Source organism: Leptonotus elevatus, chromosome 17, assembly GCF_054856555.1.
Source record: "Leptonotus elevatus isolate MCC_2025b chromosome 17, RoL_Lele_1.0, whole genome shotgun sequence".
Taxonomy (NCBI): Eukaryota; Metazoa; Chordata; class Actinopteri; order Syngnathiformes; family Syngnathidae; genus Leptonotus; species Leptonotus elevatus.
Window position 1 is genome coordinate 12778633 of NC_141255.1, and position 21945 is coordinate 12800577.

The 21945-nt window shown below is 45.2% G+C and overlaps 2 protein-coding genes across 3 annotated transcripts; one reads left to right on the forward strand and one right to left on the reverse strand.

Moving 5' to 3' along the window:
* Positions 1–651: 651 nt before the first annotated feature.
* peli3 (pellino E3 ubiquitin protein ligase family member 3) lies at positions 652–8523 on the reverse strand. 2 transcript variants are annotated; one of them, XM_086058942.1, is made up of 7 exons: positions 8376–8523; positions 5088–5285; positions 3981–4110; positions 3734–3835; positions 3436–3654; positions 2773–2961; positions 652–1467 (listed from the first exon to the last, which is right to left on the reverse strand). In XM_086058942.1, the coding sequence occupies exons 2-7, from the start codon at positions 5258–5260 to the stop codon at positions 868–870; spliced, it is 1413 nt and encodes a 470-aa protein (XP_085915068.1). In that variant the 5' UTR covers positions 5261–5285; positions 8376–8523; the 3' UTR covers positions 652–867. The 2 variants fall into 2 exon arrangements, with proteins under 2 accessions (XP_085915068.1, XP_085915069.1); XM_086058943.1 differs by having other exon boundaries at positions 5088–5288; positions 8376–8511.
* A 665-nt stretch (positions 8524–9188) lies between these two features.
* On the forward strand, positions 9189–13881 carry rce1a (Ras converting CAAX endopeptidase 1a). The gene is made up of 8 exons (XM_086058075.1): positions 9189–9599; positions 9888–9990; positions 10124–10207; positions 10405–10483; positions 10547–10714; positions 10782–10853; positions 10928–10990; positions 12369–13881. The coding sequence occupies exons 1-8, from the start codon at positions 9505–9507 to the stop codon at positions 12602–12604; spliced, it is 900 nt and encodes a 299-aa protein (XP_085914201.1). The 5' UTR covers positions 9189–9504; the 3' UTR covers positions 12605–13881.
* The last annotated feature ends 8064 nt before the right edge of the window (positions 13882–21945 follow it).

A 21945-nucleotide genomic window follows, 5' to 3' on the forward strand; every position in this document is an offset into this window, starting at 1 on the left:
TGATGACACTGGACTCCAACTCAGTCAGACATGGAAGTAGCAACAAAGGTCAGGGCTCAATCTCTCTTTTATAGTTCACCAAATACAAACAGAAGCAGAGTATCGTATTGATCATTGGAAAAAATCTACAATATGTAGTATACACCACCACTAGTCAAAACACGGCATTCAGTTTAATATGAATTAAGCACCAAAATCCAGCCATAATGATCCATCCAGGAGGCTGCCATTTTGCCTTTTCTGTCAACAGAAAAATACATCACAGTTGCAGCTCAGGTTAATGACCAATCACGGTTAAGCTTGTGAGCGTCGCGTTACCAAACTCAGGTGGGCCGTGATGTGATGTTCACAAGCTGAACTATGATTGGCCGCCATTGTGATGGATAAAAACAGCTGAACTTGCTGCTTTATTCATATTTCAAAAATAATATTAATCACAATGCCGTGTTTCGTGGGGCTGCATAGAACACTGTAAGGAAAATGTTTGGGTTGACGGATATTTTTCCAGTTTGTGTGATTATTTACTCTCCTGATCGCTGGCTTCCGCTGACCTTGAGTTATTTTTAGCGTGATAGAAGGGGCACGTGCACCTACCTCGCGCTACTTGACTTTCATCTAGTGACGTTGGCGACACACTAATTAACTTCACACTCATGTCAACACAATTTATTTACAAATTTTGCATATACACACATACACCATGTACCGCGTGGCACCTCAGTCTGGCCTTCCGCTTCCGTTAAAAGGGAATTGTGGTGTTTTTGGACCTGGAACGGACGGATTCATTGTCTTTTATTTCAATGAGATGTAGGAAGGTGGTGACGGAGCAAATGAAAGCGGTATGTCAAGGCACCACCGTAGTGGTCTTCAGTCGACGGGGCCCTGGAAGATGAGTTTGATGTGGCCCTGCTCGCCCGTCAACCAGGTCCCGCAGAAGGGACAGGCGGCGTGGAAGGCGTGCGTCCCGTGCGGCAGCGGGATCTGACTCCATCCAACTGCCGTCTTTTGGGAGCAAACGTGACCGCAGGGGCAGAAGGCGTGAGTGGGCGCTCCCGCGTCCAGATACAAGCCCCCCTCGCAGCCCAGCCACAGCGGAACGTAGGGGCCCACCCGCCTGCACATGGGGCACTCCCTGTCGCCGGTGGCGGCCGGGGCCGTGCCGCCCGGGCCGGCGGGGCTCTTCTCCTTGCGGTAGCCCCAGTTGTGGTAGCCGTGCACGTGGCCGCAGTTGACGTACACCCACGGCTGCTTCTTGTCCACGATCTCGCGCTGGGCCAGGCTGGGGAAGGCCAGCGTGTTGAAGCCCACGGGGCACTGGGGCCGGGCGGCGTTCAGCTCCTGGCGCAGGGACTCCAGTTGCTTGAGGGTGGGCGTGCGACGCAGGCCGCCGGGTGTCCGCCACAGCAGCGTGGCCCCGCAAAGGTCGATCAGGGAGCCGTCCTGGAGGGTGTTGGACTCGTTGTCCACCTGCACCAGGGAACATCAGTGACACAAGTTGAAAGCCGTTGGAGCATTTTGTCCATATCCTCTTGGTCCGCGCTAGTAACTTTGGCATGCTAAGGACAACTATGTGAAACTAGTGAGGCAATACGAGGGCAACTCGATTTTCAGAATTAAAAATCCTGATGCTACAATTTAGCTGAAAATCAAAGGGATTATTTATAACAAATGTAGTCCCTAGTCAATCTGGTGGCTGGTGGTAACTTGCTAAATGCTATCTTGGGCGACAGTTCAACAGTGCTAAACAAATCAATTTAACTCGCACCGGTCCTGCATTGTAACATTGGAAATATGCTGCTTGTATTGCGTCTGACCAGTGATTAGGCTATATTTTCCATGATTCTAAGACACAGAAACAGGAAGTAGTTCTAGTTCCGAATGAAAACACACCTGGTAATGATTATTTGTAGGCTTGTTGACTGGACTAAAAAATATCAAGACGCCGGCTGCCAGAACTAAAGCTTTAAAGCTGCACAATTGACTACATCATTATTGGACTTTGCACATTTCCTGCAATTAACTTTAAAGGGACATTCAATGATGCCTAGCGCCATCTAGTGGTAAACGAATAATTCAGTCATTTAAAAAAACGACTGTTAATGTCGATAGTATGCACACAAAAAATGTAGCGCATAAATTAATTTTTTCTTTATATATAATCAGAGGTCTAGTAATCATTCATTAAATTACATGGCTGTCATCTCACCTTACTAGAATTGCCATGTTTCGCCGCCATCTTCTTGCTACGGATGCCCAAAAGACAAGTTTGCGACTGTAGTTAACCCTGGTGGTATTGCATCGGGTGTCGGGGCAATGGGTCGACCGCAGCTTACCTTCCACAGTTGGGGCCTGCAGGTGCTCGTCACTAACTCCCGTGATTCGGGCCCGTCACTTACTACTTTTACTAGCTTTTTTTTTATTTTATTTTTTACTAGCTCCTCCCACTAGCCGCTCTTGTTAGCTGCTCTGGCTAATTCCGGCTCACTCTTTCGGCGTCGCTCGCTGGGCTTCACATCGACTGCCAAGTCGCCGTCGCTCGCCGATATGCTAGTTTGCTCACGCAAAATAATAATTGGTGGTAGGCTTGCGAGATGTGGTCTCTCTGAGCCACCGTAGTATGCGCGCTCCTGCGTGCTTCTAATGCTATCCTTTGACCACTAGATGGCGCTAGGGATCACTGAATGTCCCTTTAAAAACAAATGTGTAAATTCACTTTACAGGGTCTTTCATGATGCGTGCGATGGGCCACACATTTTTGCAATCAATTCGTACCAACTTTCCCCTCTGCTGTGCCGATCGGGTCTCCCTCAAGGCGAAGACGTTGCCGCAGACTGAGATTTCCCTCCAAACGCCCGGAGCCGGTTCGGACACAAAATCCCCGGCCGGGTGCATGACCAGCACGCCGTTGGTGGTCAGGCCGTCCATCAGGCCGTCCGACGTCCTCCACTTGGCGGCGCGCTCCTGCGGGGAGGAAAAGATGGACGTCAAGGTGAGAAGGAAACGTGGGGAGGCCCGAAGGGAGGACGGTGGAGGTGGATGTCAGGTGGGTGCTGCTATTTTTAGTCCTGTGCTGTAGTGACTCATGCAGAGAGGTTCACCCACGCCTAAGAATAAACTCATTCCCGAGAAAAAGTACGATCAAGGCAAATCAGCTCTCACGCAACGCTGAGAAGCTGAAGTGGACGGACCAGAGTGATGTCATAGTTTAGGAATTAGAAGGCCCGGCTCGTCTGCGTGCAATCTGATGAATGTTGCATGGGTTGAAGTGATGCTGACTTGAGAAAGCTATTATTAGATCGCACGTGTCACGTTTTCAACAAATGGATGAGAGCGGCGCCCAATGTAACCTTCATGCCGCAGCTACCGCCAAATCAACCACACGTTTGTGCAATGCTGAAGTAGCCAATTTATTAGGTACGCTCGGGCCTAACTCACCCCCAGGAAGATGTTCTTGGAGGAGTCAAAGCCGGCGGCGTATATGCGGGCCGTGTAGGGGGCGTTGCGCTCGCACATGATGCGGCAGGCGTAACGGGAGATGGTGCTCTGCGCCGACTGACCTCCGCCCCCCTCACCGCCGGCGCAACCGCTGCCGCCGCCTCCGCCGGACGTGTCCGTCACCACAAAGTCGATCATGCTCTCCGTGGAGCGGCCGATCTGGCGGGAGACAATTGCGACCAGTCACCCGGTGTTTGCCAAGCGCCGCCATAATGTGCTGTGTGTGTGTCCCGCTTACCTGAAACATGTCCGTGTTTGTGTCATGCGTGTACTCCACGATGACGGAGTGGCTGCGAGAGAGTGTGTATGAGATGCTGTGCTGGCTTTTGTTGCTGAGGGCCTGCCAAAGAAAACAACAGTCGGTGTTTTGCGACATTCATCGAGCGAAGGCACCCTCACCCGATTCACCCTTCATGAATTTGGAATCACCGTCACGGGTAACTCTCACACAAACACTCACGCACACACAACATGTTGTTTGTCACCTTGGACACAAGCGGTGTTGAGATGTTGTGGATGACATCAGGTTTGACCCCGTTGGCTTTTGGTCTCTTATAAAGGGCCAGGCGACTCCTCCTGCGACCTTTGTCCCCACTGGCCAGCGAGCCATTGTGCCTGGAAAGGATTGCACAAGCTATCAGGTCCCCACAATGCATCACAACCTTTTTTTTGTGCATAAATTCCATCCCATGTGCTTGCAACCATGAACCTGCATCAGCATCAAACAAATGTGTCACACTTGTATACACACTTTTTTGGTTATGTTAAAATGGATCTCGGTTGTTTTAATGTGGAAGTCAACCATGACCATTTCTTGACAATAATATGTTATATATGACCTCACTAGTCTAAACATGACATTCTGATTAATATTACATTTGTGGAATAAGAATTATGAAGCAAAGTGCAGCTGTTTTTACCCATCTCAGGGGGTGGCCATTTTGTCACTTGCTGTCGAATGTGAAAATGACATCACGGTTGCTCATGGCTCAGGCAACGACCAATCACAGCTCACCTGTTCTCTGAAGCTGTGCTGTGATTGGCTGTTATCTGAGGCCCGAGCAACTGTAATGTCATTTTCACTGGACAGCAAGTGACAAAATGGCCTCCCAATTAGATGGATAAAAACGCCTGGATTTTGCTGCTTAAAAACTAAAAAAAATAATATTAACCAGAATACCATATCTAGTAGACCAGTGGGGCTGCATAGAACATAATATTGTCCCCCCAAAAATTGGGGGGTTGACTTCACCTTTATTGAAAACAAATGGCTCTGGCCTGCGGAGTTCCCCAGGGGTCAATTATGGGGCCCTAACTGTTCAATCTCTACATGATTCCTTCAGCCCAGGTATGTAGCTACAAAGATGACGAAACTTCAACAGTTCATGGGCCTGTAAAATGACTATCGCATCAGTATGTCGATGAAATAATGAAAAAAAAAAAGTTCTCCGGCTAATCTCAAACAAAAGCCGAAATCACTGTCTTTGTCTCGCTTCTTCGGATGACATTCAATTGAATAGGGCTCTGAACAAGCTAACCAGCGACACAGAGGCACTCCCCCCAAAAGCAAACATGTCATTTAGGTGTCTCACCCCAAGACGATGAGCTCGCCGTAGGTGACGGGTTCCCTGTCATCGGGAAAGACTCCGTCCGGAAGCCGAGAGCTGGAGCCCAGGGGAGGCGAGGGCTGGCTCTTGTTGCAGGATGGGCGCAGCTCCAGAGATGGGGGGGGACACAGCGCCTCTGAGCTACCCTCCAAAACCATGCCCACTGGCCACCACTGGGGATTGCTGCTGGGGAGGAGGGGAGGGACACACAGTTAGTTCCAAAAGCACATTAGCGCCTCGTCTGTCTGTGAAGCTCGACCAAAGCGACAGCGTCCACATAGTGAATGTTACAGAGGTTCGATTGGATGAGGAAGAGGAGAGAAGATCTCCACCATCAGATGACTGATACGGCCGCCGGAGGCCATTTCATTAGCCTGCCTGGATATTGAGCGGCGGGGGCCAAAAGAGGAGCCCGGACAAGAACGCTTCCTTGATGGAGCGGACATGTTGCTATTTCCAGGATGATTCCACAAATGCCATCTGCTCGTGGGGGAGGAGCGAGGATGGCGAGCTCGAGCTTGGCCTTGCGGGGAGTGGGCTTTCCTCGTGTGAGCATGCGTACGACGGCAACAAGCGTGGCGGGGCAGGGTGATGGATTGCCACGCTTTTTCTAATCAAGCCACAGTCGCGTCTCGCGGGTGGGGAGGAGAAGACAAAAGACAGAAAACAAAGGAAGAGGAGATCTCGGGAAGTCCTCTTTCGTTAAAGCCATCGCCGGTAGAAAGACGACGCAAATGGACTCCGCGCCCTGTGACATAATCAAATCTATTTCTTGTCCTGACCTTGACTAGAATGACAAAATGTGTTCACGTTTAATAGCATCAAGCGTGCGTGCGCGTCCGTTCCACATTATGTAAGATGAAGAGTGCTACGCACCTCCCACACAACTCTCGCTTCTCAAATGCTTCCAACTTTCAAGTACTGGACTCTACCGTGTTGCTTCAATTTGGGATCCAGACGCTAGTGCCGTGAGACAACAACATCCACATGCTGTACTAGTCAGGAGGCTGCGAAATAACCTCTGGGAAAGCCATTTGAGCATTTATATCATATGCTACTAGTGCGCTGAATTACCTATGGACTAGTACACTGACTCTTTTTTCTTTTCTTTTTTTACGATTGTACATTTGGAAATCCAATTGAAAATGTATTCCGTATTCTTTATATCCATCTTAAGGTTCATGTACTAGTACGCACTAGTAAAATGACTCTGGCGCACTAGTCTTACCATTTTTTTTCATAACTGTATGATATTTTGTGCACTAGTAGACCGACTAGGGTGCACTGATTAGACACCTACATGCTACTAGTGAGGCGGAACTGCACTAGCCGACACCTACACACTAGTAGTACCACAAGTTAAGTGCTACATTTTAACTGGTAGAATTTTCTTCACTAGTTGAACTGCTAAGTATACCAAAGTTTTCGTCCTAGTGATGCGTAGAAGTGTAAGGTTGTACAGTACTAGTGTGCCAAAAGTGGCACTAGTAAGAGACAGTCACTCTACTACTGCACTGAATTATCTTAATAGAGGAGGACAAAGGGTGTAATTAGTATATGGACAATTCAGGACACTAGTAGAGTCTGCACTAAATGCTCAGATGTTTGTTGTAGCCACTTTTGTAGCACTTTTGTATATTCATCAATGACCTCATCACCAATGATGAGGTCATTGATGATGTTAGCATTTCTCGTGCCACTGGGTAGCAGTTGAAGGATTCAAACGGTGATTCAAAACCTGCACTTCCAGGTGAAGGTCAAAGGTCAACCTCTCAAAGTTGCTGTTCATTTCTCGCGTTGAACTTTCTGGCCCAAGACAGACGGGCGCATGCAAAAGGTTCATCGCCACAATGAGAAGTCCTTGAACCTCTGTGCGTCATGCTAAGAGGGAAGCATCCTTGGTGTTGTCATGGCAAACACGATCCTCCTTCGTGACTCAAAAGTGCCTTCTTCATTTTCTGCTTTCTGCGATGGCAAAATTCAAAGCTCGGGTGGACAACTTCAACCTAGTCAAGACTGTTAGGCCTTGGCAGAGGTCTGCGCTCCGTTCACATCGGAACCTTGAGATACGAGTGACGCCACTTATGACATGGTTCAGGCTTCTTTCTTTTCTTTTTTTTGGTGCTTAGACTGGCGAGTGCAAACTTGGCCTACGGTGGCGGGGAACTCAATGTAACTGGCTTGAGAATAACAGCCTTGCTGCTGTTTAACGCCACTCCCGTTGAAGTTTGCACAAAAACCTCAAACTAAACACACTTACATGCTGTGTATTTAAAACATGCAAAAACTATGTTTGCTGAAGAACGGCCCTTAAATGAAAAAGGCTAACTGTTAGCATCAATAGTTGCGGTCTTATAAACCATCCAATTGGTTATTTGAACAAGTAGACAATTAATACAGACATATTCTTTATCCCCCAAGAAAATTATCAATATTACGAGTAGCACGCTAAACTGTTTAAATCTATTTAATGATTCCTCTGTTACTAAAGTACAATGGGGTGCTGGTTTTCTTCATTTAAAACAAAATCACAAAAAAATTAATATGGGGGTTGGGGTAGAACAGATGAACATCATTTCCACTATACGGAGAAGTATGATTTGCGATCAAATTGTTTTGAGTTGCAAGCATAGCCATGGAACGAATTAAACTCGTATCTCAAGAAACCACTGTAAATTAATGACTTGTAAGCGTGTGTCCAACCGAATCCATACCAGATGTTGATTTGGCGCTAAGATCGACATTTTCCCCTCACTTAAGGAGCAAGTCAAGCCAAAGATGAGTCAGGTGTGTGATCCTGAGCAACAACAGTAGCAGCACCAGCCGTTTTGAACACATTTGATCCTCAAGACCCAGCCCTCAATTCGTCCTCCACCTTCTAGCATGCGACGCGAGGATGAGGATGAGGATGGAGTCACCTGATCAATAGGCCATAAGCGCCTGTGAAGAAAACACGGGGGTCCAGTGAGCTTTTTGCCATCACAAGTCTTCAGCATCTGGCTTAACAAGTGCAGACGCTGCCTTTGTTTTTGTACGCGCTGCCACGCGCACGCACGCGCACACAGGGGATTCCGTTTCCAGAAAACATCAGCACGCGCGCGCGCACATCCACCCAAAAGAGCACTAGCAACAATCCCGGATGCGACAAGACATGTCGCGACAAGAATGTCGGGCAGAAATTGAGCAGATGACGGGCCGCCGCTGAGCTGCCATTTGCTTTCACGGACGCCCTCAAGCTAAGCTGCACACAAACACGTCAACGGACTCACGTACCCGCTGAGCTTTTCCAACGGTGATCGCAAAACGCTTTGTAATTCCTCCTTTTGGATTGGGGGGTCCTGACAGTCCACGTCAGTCCCGCCTAGAGGGAAGAAGAGACGTGAGGATCAAGAGTCTCTCTCTCTCCCTCCCTCCCTTCTCCCCTTCCCTCTCTCTCTCTGGGAAATTGGTGTTGCGTTCAAAGAACGCGGTAAAACCCTGAATGCAGCCACGCGGCCAAAACCTTATTCATCTTCATGTTAGATAAACACTGTCATGGGCAACTCACAGCCCCTTAGGGGGCACATACAGTAGTTATTGCATGCTCGAAAGATCGTCAAGTGGGCTATGGAAATTTCCAACTTTATTATTCCAGTATATACTTTACTGTGACATGCTTGATATTTTTTAAATTAAATGTGTACCTTGGCTCAATAAAGTTTTTTTTTTTGTATAGTTATTGTTATTATTTTCGTTATTTATTTTATAGCAGTCAAGTCTACATTTTAAACGAGAAAATTCACAATTGCCTTTGTTAAATCAATTAAATTGTATGTCATTTATTATTATTATTATTATTATTATTATTATTATTGTTATTATTATTATTATTATTATACACGACAATAGCGTGAGCTTAATTGTTTCAAGCTGTTCACTATTTCTTGGAATTTACATGATACCAAACCATTTATCAATTATTTTCTTCCATCTTTACAATATATCATAATAATAATAATAATAATAATAAATATTTGACATGATAACTGTGCTTTGTACACATGGCCAGCATACGGCACTGTTGTCAAAAGTCTGAAGAGTCGAAGAAGACCGATGACGTGATCATCCAGCGCCCGAGATGTTAGCTGTTTAGCTAACGTCAACTAATGTGTTGAAAAGCTCGCATGCCAACTTTGCGTGTTCTTCTTCGTTTTTTTCTTGATCGAGTTCAATGTTCCAGTTAGCCTCCCAGCTGTGCTAAGTTTTTTGCCGTGATATAATATCTATTTTATAGCTACATACGAAAAAGGCCTGGGTCGGATTTGGGAAGAAAATGTACTGCTCACATTGAAATGAAAAACTCAGATACTTGACACATTGGTAAAACAAAACAAAAAACAAAAAATCGTAATTGACTTGCAGTATGAACATAGCCTTATTAGTGTCGGTGTTGTCCTGTCTGCTGCTCGCTTGCTCTTATGTTGGAAGTTTGTACGTGTGGAGGAGTGAGCTGCCTAGGTAAGTGGCTTTAAGTGTGTTCACTTGTCTTATTAAAGTGAGCCAAGATCAATCATTTTGCTGGTTGTTGAGGAACACCGTAGGAAAAGGGGACATAGTGATTTATGAGCCCTCAACAGCACACAAACAAGGAGAAAATGCTTTCCCAAATAATGCTCTGTCTTTTTTGTGATGTGTTATGACTGCTGTCATGTCACGTGACTTTAGCTTGCATGATAATAAAGTTGTATGTAGCGCAGTCAAATGATTTTTTTTATAATGTCTTATATTTTGATGCTGTATTGTCAGGGATCACCCGGCTGTCATCAAGCGGCGCTTCACCAGCGTGTTGATCGTCTCGGGCGTGTCGCCTCTTTTTGTGTGGGCATGGAGGGAACTCACAGGCATCAGGGTGAGTGTCAAAAATGGAGGGTGATTATTGCTCCGCTCAGGTGCTTGCACTTCAGTGTGTGTGTGTGTGTGTGTGTGTGTGTGTGTGTGTGTGTGTGTGTGTGTGTGTGTGTGTGTGTGTGTGTGTGTCTCAGATGGTGCCATCACTACTGGCGATCATGGGGATCCGCTTTGAAGGCTTTGTACCTGCCGTTGTTCTTCCTCTCCTGCTGACCATGGTAAGACAGCAGAAGTTTAAACTCCACAGCATCATAAGATAGGGTGTCCTTTATTGATTCCACAAGGAAGGAGAATCCCAAATGTTAGAGAAGATTAAAAAAAATAAAAGGACCAGGGACTCCGCCCATGTTTGAAGCAAGGCAGTAGCTTGGGGAAAAATACAGTATAATGATTCAGGCTGCGTTATGCACTATAGGTCCTATTTCTGGGGCCCCTGACGCAGATGGCTATGGACTGTCCTTGGAGCTTCATGGATGGTGTCCGGGTGGTCTTTGGTGAGTTGGCTCATGTGACTTTTTGCGCTGAAAGTTGACATGCTGACAATTTCCCTCTTGCAGACCCGTGCTTCTGGGTGATGTGTTTCAGCGACATGCAGTGGTTGAGGAACCAGGTGGTAGCTCCGTTAACAGAGGAGCTGGTGTACCGGGCCTGCATGCTGCCCATGTTGGTGCCCTGCGTCGGCCCCGCCGCCGCCATCCTCACATGTCCGCTCTTCTTTGGAGTGGGTGAGTTAAGCCAAAGAGTGCCAAAGAGTTATTTTCAAATGGAGAATGACACGTTCTTGTCTTGCAGCTCACTTCCACCACGTAATCGAGCGGCTGCGTTTCCGGCAGGGGACGCTGTCGGGAATCTTCCTCTCGGCAGGTGAGTGCTTTGTGACGTTCTTTGCATCCTTCCCTTCCTCCGACACGAAAGTCTTTTGTCTCATCCAACTGCAGTGTTCCAGTTCTCTTACACAGCCGTGTTCGGGGCCTACACAGCTTTCATCTTGATGAGAACAGGTAAGAGATGTTCTATTTTGTTTCCCCGCGTGGATCTCAATGCACATAGCAATCAGCAGTCCAAAAGAAAAATGAGTTTGTGATTAAAATGACAACACTGATGTGATGATGCTGCACCGGCTTTTCTGCCATTGCAATGGTGACATTGGATCAATAACTTTAGAAGTTCAGAATGATGCTGGACCAGCATTTACATATTTATCTTTATTTTTAGATCAAATGTTGTTTAAATTAATTAATTATTTAGATAATAAAAAATTAAATATTCAAAAATGTCAGAAAGAGAGACGAAAATTACCTAAAAATGTCCAAAAAAGGAAAAGCAAAAAAAATACCATAAAATGTCCGCAACGTTGCCCAAAAAAAAGTCATAAAATTGATTTAAGAAAAGGCAGGAGAAAAAAAAGTAACAAAAAATAACCATAAAATTTACAAAAAAAGGAAGAAGAGGCAGAAAATTACCATTTGTCCATAAAATTATCAAAAATGTGACAGAAAGGGAGAAAAGTCTAGCATGTCAGAATTTTTGCTCGTCTTGTCGCACAATGTGACCTACGTCGTCGTCGTCCTTTTGGTTCCGCAGCATTGACCAATAGCAAAAGGGAGCGAAACGTCAATCACACACTGACCAGCACGTTATACCTCCTTATTTATTTATTTGTATATATTTATTTCTCCCTATTATTATTTCTCACTATGAGTGTTTTTTTCCCCCTCCTCAAAGGACGTTTCAGAGTGAATGCGCGTATCAAATACGAATAAATACCTAAGCAGTAGCCTATAGAAATGACTCAAACACAATATAATATTTCCGTGTTTGATTGAATAATAAAACAATAATGTAATCCCCAAATTAATGAACAAAATAGGCTGTATTACCCCCCGACACATGTAAATAAATTAAAATACAGTACTTGTTTGGCCTAAAATGGCTCTTTTGACAGTAAAGGTTGCCGACCCCCGACATAGTCAGCTCTTGGAACCACGTGGACAGTCAAAAATAACAAGGGGATAATCTCTTAATAGCAACTGAGCAAAAATGGTTTTGTACGGTTACACAGCGGAGCAAAGTGACCTATATTTATAGTTGATTCTATTCATATTTTTCCCCGCTTGTGGGGGTCAGTAACCCCTCTGCCCCAATGTGAGAACGCTTTGTGTCTGATAAAATTTCGATAATCAAATTAAAGAATGTGTTCAAATACCCTTTCTGGCGTAACCCACCCATTTTTAATTCCGGCTTGGGACCAACGACCACGACACAAGTACCGGTTAGCAAGTAGCATAAGACCCAGAAATAAAGTGGATTAGATCATCACGTCTGTAGGAGGAGCTGGAAAACACACGTCATCTGGTCCTTCGTCTCCCGTGTTTCCAGGTCACCTGGTGGGTCCGGTACTGTGCCACTCCTTCTGTAACTACATGGGTTTCCCCGCCATCAGCGCGGCCCTGGAGCACCCCCACCGCCAAGCTGTCCTTTCCTCTTACCTGCTGGGGGTCCTCCTCTTCTTCCTTTTCCTCTTCCCCTTCACCGATCCCTCCTACTACGTTCCCCCCACACCACTGTGCACCTTGGCCTCTTCCTCCAGCGCCCTCTGCCTCCCTTCGTCTTGATCCTGGCCTGTCTCTTTCTGTCTGTCTGTCTGTCTGTCTGTCCGCTTGTCCGTCTGTCCTTCACCTTGGTCCGCAGAGGTCGAGGGTGACGATACAGAGCTCAGGTCTGCTCCCCAAAAGACGGCACGTGCTGGGTTTACTCGACACGACGCGCGTCTCGAGTGTTTGGTGTGAGGCTACATCAGGAAAATTCATCACCATCAGTTTGGTTTGTGACCACAACAGGAGACGACGACGTTTCGACTCGAGTGTTGTGTGATTGTATTTTTTTTTTTTAGATTCTTAGAGGGGAGCGCTGATGTTTCCGCAAGTCAGTCAAAGTCACAAACAAGTGAGATTGATGCATCCCTTTGTGCTTTCAGGGTAGACCGGAGTTTTATACTGCGATTGTGACCACTACTTGTTTACATGCACAATAATCCCCAACAGGGAATATCGGCGGTGCTTTTGGCAGCGAGAACTTTAAATAAAAACAGCAAAACACTCTATAAGCTAAACTGGTACTGTGAAGACAAAGTTGCCTGCTGGAGCAATAGAGAATCATAACTTCTTTTTTTTTTCTTTTAAGGGAAGCTGGTCAGTGTTTGCTGTTGGTGGCTTTGTGTGATGCTGACACTAGATGGCGTTAGAGAGCCTTACATATTTTGTCTTGCTTGCAATGGTGCTGGTGCAATGAGTAAAGTGCTGAATGTGACCAATACTGACAAACACAATTCATCAAGAGCAGTGTCACAGTTGCCCGCTGATTTACGGTACAGTTTGAAGAGGCTTCTCTGTGCCAAGATAAACATTTGCTGCAAATAAATTCACTTAGTCCAACCTTTCCTCCTAAGTGGCACCTGTTCCACGTCATTATACATTATGCTTCCGCCTAAAATGTCTTTCATTGATTCCCGCTTTGTCCTTGGCTCCTTTTGAGTCGTACTTCACCGTCACAGGCCACTTTTGTATAAAAGATCAGGTAGGAAAAAAAAACACTGAAATGCTTGCTTAGAATTTGAGACTCAATGTGTGTGTAACTATGTGCAGGCACTAGAGGAATCTATTTTTTGCCAAGCTTGAGCAGCTCTGTTATTTTCCTAGAGGAGAAGGACGAATTCCAAATGTGCTAATCGACAATGAGCGCTGATTTTTCTATTTTGTGAGTGCAGGAAATGCGAATGGATCTCACCTGGACAATTCAAGTAGTTTTACTATGACATTACTTCACACAAACCTTGGCTGTAAAAAAAAATATACATAAAAATGTTTGTAAATAAATTTTATACATCAGTTCATGCCTGTTGTTTTTCTGTTTAGTAGTAGTATAACATCAGATCTGATGCTGGATGGAAAATTGTGGCAGGGGGCTTTTAACCAGGTCAATATGAATTTCTTCATATTTTCTAATATGTGACCTTTGTTAAAAGACCACACCGTGACATCAAGAAGTCGTTCAAAGTATCTTTAAATTGATTAGATAATGTGAGCTTAAATACCAAGATTTTGTTTTGGTGTGTGCAAGGGCGGTCAAAGGTTTTCTCGCCCCAAAATAACCACATCATCTCTTGAATTTTAGGGGTGCTGGGATTCAATTTAGGAGTACTTGAGTACCCCCAAAAATCATGTGTAAATTAGTATGTGTTTGTTGAAGCAAGTCGAATGTCGAAGTCGAGCTAACGCGAGGCTGGTCCACGATCACATGACAACCTTTGCAATTTCCCTTGTTACGTATTTTACCTCCTTGGTTAGATGAAGCAAAAACTAAACTAATATCAGTCTGGGCTTTCACGAAATGCATTGTCACAGAGTTCTTCTCAGAAGGTCATATCGTGAAAAAAAAAAAGTGTTTGCATCAGTGTTTTATTTAGGCCCGCTGTGCTGGGTCTGTAATGAAACACCCCGAACGAGCTGCCCACAATGCGCAAATGCGTCACTCTCGTCAGGAGCCTCAGACGAGGTTATCCACTTGCGTTATGTTTGATTAACCTCGGTCCCTCCGTCGGCCCCCTTCTTTCTCAGCGTAGCACAAATATACACATGCAAGGCCAAGCTAGCGTGTTCCCGAATCTGCTTTTGTTATTCTGTGGAGAGTGAGGCCAGAGCTCGGGTATGTCATCGTTGTGGATGCTCAAAAAGTAAGGTGCGAATTAAAAATATATATATTTTAGTTTTTTAAATCCTGACTTTCCTATATTCAGCATTTTGTGTGTCTGTGTTTGTTTATTTGTATCAGGGACAGTACATTTTAATAAAGATTTTTTGAAAAATGCCAGAATTGAGTGAGATAGAGCTGCTTGGTCTTCTCCTACTCCAGATGGACGAATCTAAAGCAATCAATCAAACGTGGAATGTGGGGACCCCTAATTTCCTTATGTGTTTCTCTATGGGTCCAAGGATGAAAATACCTAGTTTGCAAAGTCACACCAATTCACAGAAAAAAATATTGTGTGTTTCTTTAAGGCTTTATTGTTAAATTGTGCTCGTGATTGTTGTTTGTACCTAAAATGAGAGGTAGCGCCACCCATAGGTTTCTCTACAAAAACATGGCCTGCGGGCTCGAACCGGCCCATCAGGGGGTTCAATCTGGCGAGTGAAAACAGAACACACAAACTGCAGTTTTTCACAAAATTAACTGTTGTTGCAAATTTTTTCCACTGTTCATTACCATATGTTTGTTTTTGTTTTTTTAAGGGGAAGTCAACCCCCCAATTTTGTTTTGACAATAATATATTCTATGCAGCCCCACTGGTCTAAATATGGTATTCTGGTTAATATTGCGTTAGTGGAATATGAGTTAAGCAGCAAAATCCAGCCATATTTATCCATTTTAGGAGGTGGCCAATTTGCCATTGTCGATGGCATCAATGTTGCTCAGGTGTCAGGTAACAACCAATCACAGCTCAGTTTCAGAAAACAGAGAGTGAGCTTTGATTGGTCGTTGCCTGAGAAAGGATCAACATTGATGTCATCTTCAGTCGACAGCAAGAGGCAAAATGGCCGCCCCCTGAGATGGATTAAAAAAACGGCTGCATTTTGCTTCATAACTTATTCCACAAATGTAATAGTAATCAGAATGTCACGTTTAGACTAGTTTGGTCACAAATAACATATTATTGTCAAGAAATGTTTAAGGTTGACTTTCACTTCCAACACAACAAGTTACAAAACTGTTAAACCATACAGTGCTGTACTTTGTGGAAACCAAATATTTTCAAAACAAAAATATACTACCATACACAAATGATCGTCATGCTCACCTATCAGTGGCGACATGATTAAAAAATGTTGCGTCGCAGTTTGTCTTTGCCGTGCAGACAGACAGGCTGCGGCGTCCCAGTCTTGGTGCTTTTTTATTGTTTCCATCACGCGTGAAAGCTTCCTGGCAGTGTTTAATGAAACACATTGGCGCCCACCCGCCATGGCTGATATCGTAGCTCAGAGGACACCATGCGCCACATTGCATAGCGACAGGAGCGGAGAGTTGGATTTCCGCGAAGCCGTCCAATCACAGCAAAGCGACACATGGCCACTTGTGCCTTGTATCGAAAAGTGTCATCATGATGAGTGTTTGTCGTCATGGAATTTTGTGATCCTGGAGTGCAGCTCGTTCCCAGTCAACTGGAGCATCGGTGGATGTTTCTCGAGGAGTACTTAACACCCTCTCTCCCTCCGTTTTGGCCACGGCATTATCATGAACGATGCATATTTTTAGACGGTCTCGTTCCATGGGTGCGAGCGATTGAAGCGACAATACTGCCCGCACTTTTCATGCAGGTCACTTTGGAATTTGTAAAGAATGTCGGCCCCATTCAGCAAAGTTCTTCCCTTTAGAAAAGATGGGAGGCGGTCCAATCTGGAGTGATAAAGCAACACAATTCAAGTTTCCCTCTGCGTACCGTATTTTCGCACCATTGGGCAATATTAATGCAATAATCGTAATAGTAAAGCAGGGGATCCTAGGACAGATGAAAAAATGTTTGAACATCGCTAGTCAATCTGTTAGCCGGTTGTTGTGTTATTACTTTGGCTAATGCTAAATGCTATCTTGGTTTTGACAGTTCAACAACTGTACAACAAGACGGCGGTTAGCTTTATCATCCAACATTTTTTACTCGGTCCCGGCATCTATTGGAAGCTGGCTGTCGTCTACATCGGGACCAACATTGTAACATTAGAAATATGTCACCAGAAAAGCTCAGTGACAGCAACATTAGGCTAGTAGGATTACATTTCCCATGATTCTTAGACATGGAAACAGGAAGTAGTTCTCGTTCTGGTATGACAAAAAACATGAACGCCTGCTTACGAATAGATGCGTATGAGATTGAGAACGTCATCATTATAGAAAGGAATTTGGAATTTTAAGTGCGCCCTATAGTCCAAAAATTACAGTAGGTGACGAGTGCTGATTGTTGATTTTATCAAGTGAGGGCATCAAGGTTCTTGGGTGATGAGCTGTGAACTTGCATTTTTGTGACATTGTTAGTATTTTAAAGCCTTGAGGGCCCAAGTTGACTGGAACCCGATGGGGGGGGGGGGGGGGGGTCTGTTCTTGCTGCTGCTATAAATACAGCAGTGCTGAGAAAAGGCAGCAACTCCCTCACAGTCATAGACATACAAATACAGACATATATGGCACTAGAATACCTCACCGCAGACCCCAACCCTCCCTCGCTTGACCTCCACTTCCTGTTGTGTTTTGGGGGAAAGAGCCATTTAGAGCGTGAGAATGTTTTCGGGGCAATCAGCATTGGCCCAATGGTGTTTGAAGTACTGGGACTTTGTGTAAGTTATGTACAAGAAGACATGCGCCCTTAATGACTTTTGTGGCGTCACTGTTGTTTCCCAAGACCAACATTTGTTGTTAATCTCTCATTGACATGTTTGAGCCTTGAGTCTCGGAGTAACCTTCCCTTTAGTCTTTGCCATGAAATAAGCTCATAGCTTGCTTGCGTAGACACTTGCATGGTGGTCACTCCGGCGTCATTTCAGCTCATCTTCTACCGCGACGCCTTCCAAACAAACAACGTTTCTCAGAAAGCGTCTGAAAGGGAAATTGCCGGGGAGTCGAGCTCAGCCCCCCCTCACCAGAAGGTTTGAAGTTGGTCTACCGGAGCGATTTTTCCCTGGGGGGGTTAGCACGATAAACATTTCCCCGAGTTCTCCCACAGCCAAGCTGGCTGGCGTCCAGTCGGTCCTCCCACACTGCTGCACCCCCGCCGGGTTTTCTCCTGCCTCGGCGTTACCTTGCATGGATGCTAAACGCTCTCATACGCTTAATAAGGCATGTTAAGTGCTATGAGCTGCGAACGGACCCTATTGTGTTCCACAATGCATGACTATGATGTGAATTAGAACATTAGTCATGGCATGTTGCCATGGCTACAGCACACCTCTGCTTATGTGAGAGTCTGTGATCAAGTCTCACCTTGAAGCTTGTATGCTGTTCTCAAAGGTATTTGTAGTCAAGAGGCGGAGCTAATGACCTCTTTGATTTTTTTTTACTGGAAATTGGTGGTTATTGACTACATTTACATGCGGCTACATTTGTTTGCCGAGTGGACGGCGTTTCGCGCAAGCTGCCTTAAGTGAGTCCATTTTCCTGGGAAGTGAAGCAGCGTTCTACTTCAAGTCAAGCAATTAATTTGGCGCGATAACGGCAGCGGCCAACGACGAGAATTGTCTACAAGAGTGACAAAGGCATCTCTCTGATTAATATCCTTCCCTTCTGGCTAATCTTGCGCAGCCTCAGCCAATTTGCAATAAACTCTTTTTTTTTTCTACTTTGGATCAAGTCATTGCATTGTCGTCAATTGCCTTGCAAATTCAAGGCGGGTCATTTCCACTGCAAGGCCCCATAAAGCATTGATGCGGATAAATATCTCCCAGTATTAAATGGCATCAATATTCAGTGACTGGCGTGTTTGTAGCAGTTGCAGTATGAATGCGGAAGCAGCTCCTCGCGGCCTGAAGCTAATTTGTTGCGTGGAGCGTCTGTCTGGCCCTGAAACATGCGAAGTCTGGAGGCTTGGGGCAACATATCCATTGGAGCGTCCCTTTTTTGCGGGACTGTTTTGCCTGCTATTGCTTATCATCACCGCAGGCCGCTGACGATTGTCTCAGCGTTTATTCTCAGCTTTGCTATTGAATATTTTAAAGTGAGGTGCAAAAGACAAATTTTTGAGCTGCAAACTGCGACGCGAAACCACTTTTTTCGAGCCTTGCGTTAAGCATATCATCATCTTTTGTGTATTCCCAAGATGTATGTATGCATTTTTATACAAATCCAGGTGTTGTTGTCCATCTGGAGTGACCATTAGGAGTGAAATATAATACCGGCTGCATTTGACTCCATTTCCACCCCGAAAGGAAACTTGGCAAGAAAAAAAGGGCTCACTTTTTAAGGGCATATTTTCTGATGCGACGTCTGTATTGTTGCATCTGCTCTGTCTCAGTTTGACTTTTGAAATGTTTGTTATTTTTGGAGCTCATCGACTTCATCACCTTAGTAGCAGCAGGGAGCTCGTGACTGTGCACAGTGTCGAGTCACACCTAAACATCTCCTTGCGGCGCTGTTAACACCTCACATTCTCACATATTTGGACTTCAATTACAATCATAGCATAGCAGCGTGTTTATCTTTGCTCTCGTAGTGTGCATTACCTTATTTATCTACAGTGCGTTATTACACACAGTATACCGATGTCAAACATTCCAAAGATGGTCAAACAAGAGCGAAGACCAGCATCGATGATTAGTGTATTTGAACCATCTGGCGGGTTGATTAGCGTTAATCATATAAAGAGGAATTTCCTGCCCAGCCAGAACGAGTAGACTGGGGGAGGACTCGACAACAACCGGAAGATGGTTGAACTCGGGGCAAGTACTCGAGCCGACGCTCTAAGTGCTTCAATCGCAAAATAGAAGCATCACGTGGGAAGAGAGTCGGAATCTGAGGACATCCAGGCACTTATGACTCACTTAGGGAGTGGTGGATTCAAGGGCCGTGTTTCGAACTTTCTCACAGGATTGCCGGCGTTTCTCCGTCATGGTTGAACAAGAAAAGTGGAATCTCTGCCATTTAAAGTTTGAAGTCCACTATTACTACGAAGCACGCGTTTTTGGAATCTCCTCTTCCAATTGCTGACTTTTGAGATGAATCGTCTTCGACTCAACTTTTATCATATTATAGTTGACTAGAAAAAAAATGTTCAGCCGCTACTAACTCATGAAATCTTAATCAAAATAATGCGTAGGGTTTATATCGGCTGGAGGTACGAATCACCTAGCTGCATTCTCTGCTAACCAGCCAAATATTAGCTGCAGACACAAGTGCTGTGTTGTTGGCGCGTGCCTGTGTGTGAATGGCAGCTCTTGTCTTGCACAGTTAAACAAATTACAGTGCCAAGGTGTCATTCAAACCTACTTAGTGCTTGTCTCGTGGTTGGCTGATGGTGATCTTTTAAAACAGCCAAACCACTGAATGCAGATGATTGCTCTGATCTTTTAGGAAAAACAGGAACAGTCGTTATTAAATTTAACTTTAAAGTGAATAACATTCGATATTTGGTGGCATAACCCTTATTTACAACAATTGCATTAAGCTGCGACCCATTTTTACCAGACTGCTGCATTCTTCATTTGAAATGCTTTCCCTGGCCTTTACTGCAGCCTTTTTCAGTTTTTGCTTGTTTCTGGGGATTTTTCGCTCTTACTTTGGCCTTTCCATCACTTTGGTAGAGGTTAATCTGGGTCTCAAGAAAGGTGGAAAAAGGCCAAAGTATGGAGAAAGAAAAGATCTGCTTATGATCCAAAACACACGTGCTAATCTCTGAAGCATAGTGGAGATAATGCCATGGCTTGAGCGTCTGAAATCTACCGAACAATTTTGTCCGGCAGTCGGGCCATATGCCACAGAGGAGGCGGAACTTCTGACTTCCGGGTTTCACACATCAGATTTGTTTCCGGTTCCGGTTTGTGGCGTGTGAGCCGCGTCCCAGTACTTGTGCTTCCGCCTTTCTGCCCCTCGTTTGCGCGTTCCCGTAGACGGGTGCGAGTGTGTGGTGTTTCTGTCGGTTGTCCGAAGCATTTCAGAGAGCTGAGACGCGGGCGGGAGCGCCCTGGTTGGGGAGCGCAGGGGTGGTGGTGCGAGTGTTGGAGCAGCGGCCGGAAACGGCGCTGATGTGTGAAACCCGGAAGTCAGAAGTCCGTGGCATCTACCCTACTGACAGTAAAATGCATCCAAACTTAAACGGGTGACGCTTCATCATGCAACAAGACAATGACCCAAAACACACTGCCAACACAACAAAGGACTTCATCAAGGAGAAAAAGTGGAAGGTCTTAGACTGGCCAAGTCGATCCGTGGACCTTTACCCAACTGAGTGTGCATTTTTACCTCCCGAAGAGGAGGCTGAGGGGTGAACCCCACTGAAACAAACAAGAACTGAAAGATGAAGCAGTAACGTGTCTGTCTGTTCCAATACTTTTGCTCACTTGAAAAGTGGGTCGTTTCAAACAAAAGGTGCTCCATCCTAAATTGTTTAACACATCTAGATGAAAATTCCATGAAATAAAATCTTGAATTGTGAACTTTTTCCTCATATTCATCTTTTGATTTGAAACCCAAATGTCTTCAGTATACAACAACAACACTTTTGGTATCTGTGGCAACCCGAAGCGGGGCTCCAACTCGCAGAGGTGCATTCTAAACAGCTTGGGCTCCCAAACGGCAATCATTTATTTTGCAGACTCACAGGACTAAAACTACTGTCCCTCGCTTCCCCATTCCTCAACTGACTTTCACACAAAACGGCTGCCCCCACCCCCTTCCTCCACCTAAGTCTCCATTTCAGCACTGAGTGGTTGTTTTCATAGCAAAACCAGAGGCCCTCTTCCTCCACGCCGCTGACCTTGACAACTTTCCCTACTTCCCCATCACTATGGGGGAGATTTATTAGCTGGAATTGTTGTTCCTGATCTTTTTTTTCTGCGGGAAACGGTATCTTCTTTCTGGCTGAGTGCAAATGTGTTCTAGACTAGGAAAGCAGATGTGTGCATTGGAGAAGATCACCTCCATCCTCTGGTCCATTCCATTTAGAGATGCAGAACGGCATCTTTAGCCAATGGTTAGATGATGAAAGATAAATTATTTGGTAAAAATGGCTATAGATTAAATAACACATTTTTGGATAGCATGTTGAAGTTGATTAAGCCAAGACTACTCCTTTAACTCCTTTGTGTGTGTGTTTTGGGGGTGTAAATGGCAGCGTATCAAACTACATTCATGATCAAGATTTATGAAAACCATATGACACACTCCTTCATTTCACTTTAGCTCCCCCCCCCCCAATTCTGAC

What these genes read in the sequence shown, in the direction of transcription:
- rce1a (XM_086058075.1), top strand. Translation starts at nt 9,505, where the DNA reads ATGAACATAGCCTTATTAGTGTCGGTGTTGTCCTGTCTGCTGCTCGCT. An exon ending in TGGAGGAGTGAGCTGCCTAG is followed by an intron (nt 9,600 to 9,887) that starts GTAAGTGGCTTT and finishes CTGTATTGTCAG; the next exon opens with GGATCACCCGGCTGTCATCA. An exon ending in GGGAATCTTCCTCTCGGCAG is followed by an intron (nt 10,854 to 10,927) that starts GTGAGTGCTTTG and finishes ATCCAACTGCAG; the next exon opens with TGTTCCAGTTCTCTTACACA.
- peli3 (XM_086058942.1), bottom strand. Translation starts at nt 5,260, where the DNA reads ATGGTTTTGGAGGGTAGCTCAGAGGCGCTGTGTCCCCCCCCATCTCTG. An exon ending in CAAACACGGACATGTTTCAG is followed by an intron (nt 3,655 to 3,733) that starts GTAAGCGGGACA and finishes GTCTCCCGCCAG; the next exon opens with ATCGGCCGCTCCACGGAGAG. An exon ending in CACAGCAGAGGGGAAAGTTG is followed by an intron (nt 1,468 to 2,772) that starts GTACGAATTGAT and finishes TCCCTGGTGCAG; the next exon opens with GTGGACAACGAGTCCAACAC.